At 43.8% G+C, this 9,189-nt stretch overlaps 1 protein-coding gene across 3 annotated transcripts in view; it reads right to left on the bottom strand.

The window, feature by feature from the left end:
• The window catches only part of LOC127005894 (multiple C2 and transmembrane domain-containing protein-like), a 30,977-nt gene extending 24,213 nt beyond the window's left edge, over nucleotides 1-6,764 (bottom strand). The window contains exons 1-5 of one of the 3 annotated variants that reach the window (XM_050875237.1): nucleotides 4,237-6,764; nucleotides 3,404-3,555; nucleotides 2,121-2,279; nucleotides 883-1,069; nucleotides 276-472 (exon numbers count right to left, since the gene is read on the bottom strand). In XM_050875237.1, the coding sequence (XP_050731194.1) occupies nucleotides 276-472; nucleotides 883-1,069; nucleotides 2,121-2,279; nucleotides 3,404-3,555; nucleotides 4,237-5,286 (1,745 nt within the window). In that variant the 5' untranslated portion in view covers nucleotides 5,287-6,764. The remainder of the gene's footprint in view (nucleotides 1-275; nucleotides 473-882; nucleotides 1,070-2,120; nucleotides 2,280-3,403; nucleotides 3,556-4,236) is intronic. The other 2 variants (XM_050875238.1, XM_050875239.1) reach the window with 2 other exon arrangements.
• Between the last annotated feature and the right edge of the window lie 2,425 nt (nucleotides 6,765-9,189).

The raw sequence follows: 9,189 nt of genomic DNA on the forward strand, positions 1-9,189 counted from the left end.
AGCTAATCTCCACAGCACGTATTCATGCTTGTGGCATTACATTACACACCAATGTCTCCAGTGCATATGAAAGAGTTGGAAAGATAATACTATTTTTAAAACCTTTCTTTACCTCCCATGATCACACCAATATCCTTCCAAAACTTTCCCTAATGCATAATCAATGTGAATTTGTCTTAGAAAGCATGAGTAACATGACTGAATCTTTAAATAATTTTTCCATATCTACTATTACTTATAGCAACACAACATGTGAAGTGAAGGCATCATCTTACAAGTTGAAGACCTTGTTCCAGCTTGGAGAGAGAGTCTTGTACTCAGTTTGTGTCTGAAGGCGATCATTGACAAGTTCTAACACACAGAATGGGTCACTCTTGCCACCAATGTCAGCTGATGCAAGGCCTTGTGCCCTGAACACCTTGACCCTTAAGTGCCCAACATCCTTGACATTATGCAGTGTTCGAGTCCATTTCTAGAGGAGAAAATATAGCAGTGACTTACAATGACTCATGTACTACTGGTAAAATAAAATGTTCACTATATTAATGACAGATTTTAAAGACTTTTGTGTTTTTATTCTCAGTAGTATATGAAACAAATTGATTACAAAAGGAAGAAAAATGGCTTTATATGTTCAGAAAGACATTACACACAAAATCTTACATCTAAACTTAAATAGATCTAGGATGTACATTTATAGAAGCCATGTGCATTGATAATGTTTCTCAACAACTTTATAACTAACTAATGGCGAGCATTCACCACGGTACCTGCATGTCGCTTCACTTACTCACCGCCTCCACCCCAAACGGTCCCCCCAAACAAGCCTCCAAGCAGCTACCCTTCCCATTACAGAAGGAAGACAAAGCAATATTTACTTACATAATTGGCAGCCATGTTCTGAAGTTCCTTGGGGTTGTCATCAAAGGAGTGAAGGTCTGATATGGTTTCTGAGGACGTGATGCCAGATATTGTGAGGAGGAGGAAGACGGAGCCGGCGCCTTTGTCGAGAGGCGCCCAGATATGGTGAGTCTTCTCCTTCTCATACTTCGAAATATCAAGAACACACCTGTGTTGAGATAATAAAGGTGGAAAATTTGACTAGTGGCTGACATTTTTAAACTGAATATTCAGAAACATGCCATTTACTTCCAGTTCCCTCTCTAAATGATACACGACTATCCTTAGTTGTTTTAAAGGACAATAGTTAAGTGTTCCCCCTTCATTTCACCAATACATGACATAAAATGTCATGCTGTCCTGAAGACCACCCATCAACCCAGACTCTAGAAGAAACTGTCCAAGTGAATCAAGAATGAGTTCCAGGGGGCAGCATGAGCCGAGCATAAATGGCGCAAAAAGCATACATACCCCCATCTGCACCATATTATTCTAATGCATTCCGAGTCACAGGTGAAGGGCAGTGCATGAGTGATATGAACTGACCGAATACAAAACTATATAAAAAGAAACATTGAGGGAAATAAATTAAAGGAATGTGTCGTACTCCATGGGAGCATATGCTATGGCTGCACGTGGCCTCGGAGCTCATCTCTGACTCATTAGCCCTACAGCCTGTGGTGAGGAAGAATAACTAAAAACCATGCAAGTTCGCAAGCATTTTATACTGGAATACAACACCACTCCTTTTAGTATATTTTAACCTGGTAGCAGCAACGAGCCAAATTTGTGGCTTTACCGTGTAGCAGCGACGGGCCAAATTTGTGCCATGATTTAAACCCCCCCAAAATAGATGATACATAAACTGACCACAAATGCTTCGACATATATTATGAAATGGTCTGTATGAGTGATGATTTTTTCTCATTTTTCTCGCTTAGAGGGACCATTAAGAAACATGATCCCTGCTGCTACTGGGTTAATATGTAAATAAGCAGAGATCCTACCCATGTATTCCAGTGTGAACTAATTAACATACTTCATGAAACCACACAGCGACCACTTGTTGTGTAATCAGCCACAATCAGGAACCTTTCTATTATCACCAAAATAAAGTGAAACCTCCTGAGGGATATGAGGCATCAGAGTTTCCTATGTCCCATCTAAGCCTCCACTTGATATTTTTAATTATGAATGTAAAACTTGAAACCTTCACCCACCTGCCCATGAAGTCATCCTTGGTCCTGACATCCTTGTCCCAGACAGTGATTTCAAGATTTGAACTCTGCTCGTCAAACTGGTGGAAGTCAAACTGTTCCAGCCACTTGGGGTGAAGGGTGTGGAAATCAGCCTTGCTCTTGTACTTCTCATTTCCAAGTCTGAGGAAAAATGGTGGAAACGTTATGGTTGCTTCATATCAATAAGGTTACATCAACAAATACTGCAACTACTACTACCACTAATACCATCATTACTACTATTACTACTGCCATTACTACTACTATTGTCATTACCACTACTACTACCATTACTATTACTACTACTACTATACCACTACATACTTGCTGTGTTCACAAAAATGGAATGCATTTTACATATTCTTACTACATCATAGCCAACCACAACTACGTACTGATACATCTTGACAAACACCTAATTGAAAGTAGAAACAATCAGTACACAACAGAACCTTCCCGCGCTGCAACTCGGCGCACGTAAACGAAAGGGATAGTAATTTATTGCCGGTAAAACAGTAAGCTATCGCCGCTAAAATAAATATCACCTTATTGACTTGCAGCGCGAGGCCGATAAGGGAACTGCAGTCAGGAAGTGAGAAGGGAAGTGACGAACAGGCGGAGAGTCGTTTTGGATACACTCGGTTTATCAGATGCCAACTTTCAGCAATTATCTCATATTAACACGTGTTCATGGGGTTCTGAAGAGTGCTGCTTTGATTTCTACTCTCAAAAATGTGGAAAAAAATACCTATCGATCTAAAATAAACCCCGACAATGAACTGCTTCGTTACCCCTGAACCATCCCTCATGCAGCCAAACGCGCGTACCTTGGGACAGCCAATCACGCGCGCTAATCACTTGCTGTTGACAATTACACGAAATAATAGGGAAAGAGGCTGAGCTTATTGTACATACAGAAAAAAATAATGGAACGTAAACTGAGAATAAGGTTAAAAATTATCATTTTTAATCAAGGGAAGAAGAGGAAATGGGTTATTAGAGAAGGTATACAGGTGGGGGTGGGGATGGGGGTGGGGGGAGGGAAGACAGGAGTGTAAAATTGTTTGGTGTAGGTTTATTTATTCTGGTTTAGTTATTATTTATCGGGCACCTTATTTGTACACCCCCGGCGTGCTGGGGGTGGGGGGAGGTGGGGGGGGGGGAGTGTGTGTGTGTGATTTGTTTGTGTTTAGAGAGCTAAGATATGGTGTTAGTTTTATGAAGTGGTGTGTGGGCGGTTCTCTCTCTCTCTCTCTCTCTCTCACCTGAATTTGACGTAAGGGTCGGAGGTGCCGTCGGCGTCCATGGGCAGCAGGTTCTTGCCCTCCACCAGCACGATGGTCACCACGGAGCTCCAGATCTGGCTCTTGAGGCGCCGCTGCTGCTCCGCCAGGCGAGACCCGCCGCGCTGGAGGTACTGCCGGGGGAACGAGGAGTGAGTGAGGCCCAGCTGACCAACAATGCCCTCTAGCACCTGGTTATCCTCTAGCTTCAAATCTCTCTCTCTCTCTCTCTCGGCACACATACACACACTGTCTATTCAAGGACAACTGTCAATACGTCAACAACCTTAATGGTACTAAATCATACTCGCTCGTGCCTCACACCTGAAAAAAACAGTGAGCAGACTCGAACATTTGAAACATGGCCTTTATATCTTCCCTCAAAATATATATACAGAGATAGCTGCATTTGAGGATATTCCATGAGTCTGAACCTATAGTCTTAATCGTATGATGCTTTACAAGTTTACGCCTATCATGACAAATATCCAATGCAGTAATTTTTTATCATTCACTCATCATACATACAAAACAAACCTTTACTTGAATCAGTGTTCGAACTTTCCACATCTTGGTGCTTAGTAGAAGTTCTTCCTATGCCTGTGCATGTGATCAAGCTAGTCATATTCACAGTAGCTGGTCGTTGATGAAGGGAAAATTGTACTAGCTCGAGAAAACATAAAAAGTCACACATACATTACTTACTGCTTGGTGTACTCGGCTCCAGTGAGTGTGACGTACTGAGACAAGATACTTTCCACTTAGGAGAAGGAAACCTTACCTTTACTGGCGCGAGCTCCACACACACTACTCACCCCTGCCACCTTGCTTAGCTTATCCCCGAGCTTCTTGTGCCCCTTGTGCTCGTGGGCAAAACTCTCCTTTAGCTTCAGTCGCGGGCTGGCCTGAGGCGCCCCCGCTTCCTCGTGCTTAGCATCTTCAGCATGAGGCGCCAGGGACGGCCGCCGCGAAGAGAAGAGGTTACCGAGGAGACTCTTTGGTTCATGGTCCTGAGATGTGTGTGATTCATGCTTGTCCTCCTGACTATGGTAGGAACTGCTGTCGTCGTCGGTGGGGGCGTCACAGGCCTCGGGGAAGGTGCCTGGCTTGGTGGAGGCGGAGGGCACGGCTATGGAGGGACGGTGCTCAAGGGTCTTCTTCAGGCTCTCTCTCACTTCGGTCAACACACAGCTCGCACTCTTCTTGTTGTTTAGCGAGTAATCTATAGACTTAGTGAGAGCGTAGTCATTGTCGCTTTTACTACTTTGGCTTTGAAGGTCGTCGCAGGACAATATACTGATGTCTTCCGCGCCGCTGCAGATCATGCCCTCAAGGAAAGCATGGTGGAGAGCCTCAGATAACGCCGAGTAGGTTTGGGACTTGCCTAGCACCGGGGTGTGAGGCGACAAGAAGTCCTTCATGATAGGACTGCTCACGTCTTCCGTGGGTGAGCTTAGGACGCTGTTGTTGTTGAGGGCGGACAGCACCGGCAGCCCCTTCACCTCAGGCTGGGGTTCACAGGAGTCCGCATGTTGACATTCGGAGTCACTCGACGTCTCTAGCTTGGCGTCCTCGGGCTCAGAGTTGGGCTCTTCCTCCCGCTCCTCCTCTCGCTCGTCTGTGCTGGGTGACGGAGTGCGGCTCCTGAACACCTTCCTGAAGGCTCGTGCGATGGAGACCCCCACGAGGCCTCTTTTAGCCCTGGTTACGGGACTGTCACTCCTGCAGTCTGTTAGGGGCTGGTCCCTCCTGCTGTGGGAGGTGAGGGGCTCACTCACGGTGATGTGGAACGCGTCGAGATGATAATCACTGGGGTCTCGGGGGAGGGTGTCGGACGGCGGCTGGGGAGCCACGCCCTCACTCATTTTGTCTCTTGGCACACACTCGCGGCCTCATCGTGAACTCTCAGTGGTCACAGTCTTCCTTTGGGACAAGACTATGATGAACAAGACGCAACACTAAACTCTGCGCGACTCGTCAAGATTACGTGCACAACGTCTTGGGACGGAAGGCACCACGCGCTCCGCCGCCACAGGCAAACTTCGCCCACACACATAGTAAAAGGCAAATATAGAACGAGTCATTTGAGGATGATTGATGCATGTAAAAAGAGTTCAGTGTCAACACTCTCCCTCCCGGCACATTCTTTTAAAGATTTCCATTCACCCATGACCGATTTTCCTAATTTCTGTCAGACAATCACGCCGCTGTGTTCGTCCCACCTTCAGATCTGGGCCGCAGCGAACACACGTATACAGCGGCACTCGCGTCCCCTTCCCTGACAAAGCTCCTGTTGTACCCCTCATCAGCGTCTCCTTGTAATCAGGCGAAAGGCTCCCCATCCTTCCCGCAATAATCCGTCCCATCGTGCAGCTGTAAATAATTCCTCACCTTGGCTAATGTGCGCTTCAAACTCGTGTGCCTTGGGTGTTGTCTCATGTTAACCTGATTCCTTCAAAGGCGCATCGATTACCGCGCATCATAAACACTTTTTACACCGCATGTTTAAAAGTAATTCATGAACATAAGTAACCAAAAAGCTTAAAGTAAGAAGCCCCCAAAACGTGAAGTAAAATATCTCTCCGCATATGCTTGAGTTAAAGAGGACGAGCAAAACGGTGCTACGATGAGCCACAGGATTAGAAGCACTTAGCACTTATATTCATTAGAGGGTTTGTTTATTTGGCAGCCGCTCTCCAAGGCGCGGCGGGTGTGGCCTTGGCGTTAGCGTGGGGGAGAGGTGGACAGGTGGACAGCCGGGCAGGTAAAGGGATTTTTTTTTTTTTTTTACGTGTGGGGAAGATTAATATTGGCCGCAACTAGGTAAGGAGCACTAAGGATATTGGTCCACATTGTTCCTTTTTTACCCCCCAAGGCTTTCTATAACACTGCTTCCCGCTGTGGTGATTAGAGAAAGGAGTTACTGAGGGCATTGAACTTTTCTTTCATACTAAAACAAACAAACATTAACGATAGCTAACACCACCAACACACGCAATACGTCTTTGTTCTATATCATTATTATATTTTGTTCGAGGATTTATGTGATACTTTCCACGGCACAGCAAAAAATAAGATATCGTTACTGCTGGATTTGAACTTCTTTCAATATAACAGCACCATCATCAACACACTCACACAACACGTAGCAAGGACAGTATTTTTTTTTCTTTGAAGTGTGTAGGCTTTTATATGACACCTTATCGCGATAGAGTATACAGAAAATGTTATGCTGCCGAGGGAGCTCTATATTATTTTTTCAAACTACAAAACAACAACAAAATAACATCCTTGAAGTTTCCAGGCTTTTATATGACACTTAATCGCGATAGAGTAAACAGAAAATGTTACGCTGCCGAGGGAACTCTATATTATTTTTTCAAACTACAAAACAACAACAAAATAACATCCTTGAAGTTTCCAGGCTTTTATATGACACTTAATCGCGATAGAGTATACAGAAAATGTTACGCTGCCGAGGGAACTCTATATTATTTTTTCAAACTACAAAACAACAACAAAATAACATCCTTGAAGTTTCCAGGCTTTTATATGACACTTAATCGCGATAGAGTAAACAGAAAATGTTACGCTGCCGAGGGAACTCTATATTATTTTTTCAAACTACAAAACAACAACAAAATAACATCCTTGAAGTTTCCAGGCTTTTATATGACACTTAATCGCGATAGAGTATACAGAAAATCTTATGCTGCCGAGGGAGCTCTATATTATTTTTTCAAACTACAAAACAACAACAACAAAACAACATCACCAATTTTAATACATCAAGCGGATCAGATCAAAGGAGACGAACGCTACGGTAATCAAATAGAAAATCTTATGCTGCCGAGGGAACTCTATATTATTTTTTTCAAACTACAAAACAACAACAACAGAATAACATCACCAATTTTAACACAACAAGCGGATCAGATCAAAGGAGACGAACGCTACGGTAATCAAATATACAATGGCCTTATTACGAAGAGTTGTTTTCAGTTCTTGCTACGACAATGAAAACGCCCCAGCAGCATCACCTTCAACTTTATGCAAACTAAAGCAAGTCAATCACCATCACAACGAGGGGACCAGATCAAAGGAGACGAACGATGTGGTAATCAGAAAATGGTGTTATTAGGGGAGTCATTTTTATTCACACTACGACAAAGAACGTCCCAACATCACCATTAACGACAACAAGCAGACCACATCAGAGAGAGATGAACGCTATGGTAATTAATCAGAAAATAGTGTTCTTATGATGATCACTACGACAAATCAAGTCCCAGCACCATCACCTTCATCCCCATGCAAAGTAGAGCAAGAGGGCCAGGTCAGAGGGGAGGAGGTTCGCGGCACCATCCCCTTTGATCCTCGCAGCAACTCAAAACGTGGCACTTTGTCAACGCGTCTGGCGCAGGTGTTTAGCATATATACAACGGCGATGAGGCTGAGGCCCCGGCGGGCTGACATAAGTTGGCACCCACGTGAAGGACGCCTCTCCCCTCTCTGGCCTAGTTTTGAACAGGTTACGTTTGAAGTTTATGCACAGAGGAGCCGAACACACACACACACACACACACACACACACACAAACACACACACACACACACGAACAAGTTTCCACATGCACTCATTGATAATAGGCGCACCTAACATTACCAAATGCGAGGTACAAACTTGGCGGAGGGACTGTTTTGGGGGTGCCATTGAAGGTAATGGGCTAAAGAGTAGCCTATCCGGATATTTTGTTTTTATTTATTAATGATCCACAAGACGTACTCAGCCGATTATATTTCCTGACTTTCTACCCCAAAACTGTCTTCTGGGCTCCAATAACGAAACTAATTTATAGTTATCGTTAAAAGAGTTAAATTCAGATGTTTCTTGGCAATAGTTAGGCGTCAGAAACCGGTAAACACTATGCTCTGAGTACGACAATCTGGCAACGGTGGCTGTACGTATTTTCATATTATTGTTCTGTTGTTTATTCAATGTTGAGTGTTCAAGATAAAGAATACTCATAATTTTAGTTAGTTTTTGGTTATAAGGATTCTTTACGATATACAATTATAACGTTACCTCCTCTACCTTAAGAAACGTCCTGAATCCTGGATCGGCTATGGTGATGTTAGGTGCGTCTATTGGTTGGCGGGACTCTACAAACACATTTTTTTTTCATTTATACCACAAATAGTTAAATACACACAACGTTAAGATAGAATGTCATGATAAAACGTATGCTTGTATTTTTTTCTAGAGTGTAGGGGTGACACAGCTCAATGCATGGATATCTTTGTAGTGTATAAATATTAACGTGTGATACTATGTGCGTTGGGAGCGTCGTAACAAAGCCTATTAAGCTGGAAACGAAAATACGGTACAGCTTTCGAGTGTCTTAGCACTTTATATCGTTGCTCTTGAAGTTTGTGAGGTCTGAGATTGTGTGTGTTATGTCCGTGTTGGTTGTTGTTGCTCGGTGCAGTGTGGAAATATAAATAAAGTATAAATAAGGTGTATCCTGGTACTAATTAAGATGCAGGAAAGATTCATGACTCGGCCACACGAGCATTTTACACTTTACACTCTCTTGGGTTCTCTCGACGGGAGGAGACGAACCGAGGAGACGAGACCAAGATTATACGAGACTTGTTTTGATTTCTCGCTGCAGACTGGAGAAACATGTTTGTGCTGGTTCGCATTCCTCCCCTCCTTCCTTACATTTTCCTCTTCCACTTGTATATATTTACGGCAAGGCCACCAAG

Source organism: Eriocheir sinensis, chromosome 31 (genome assembly GCF_024679095.1).
Source record: "Eriocheir sinensis breed Jianghai 21 chromosome 31, ASM2467909v1, whole genome shotgun sequence".
Lineage (NCBI taxonomy): Eukaryota > Metazoa > Arthropoda > Malacostraca > Decapoda > Varunidae > Eriocheir > Eriocheir sinensis.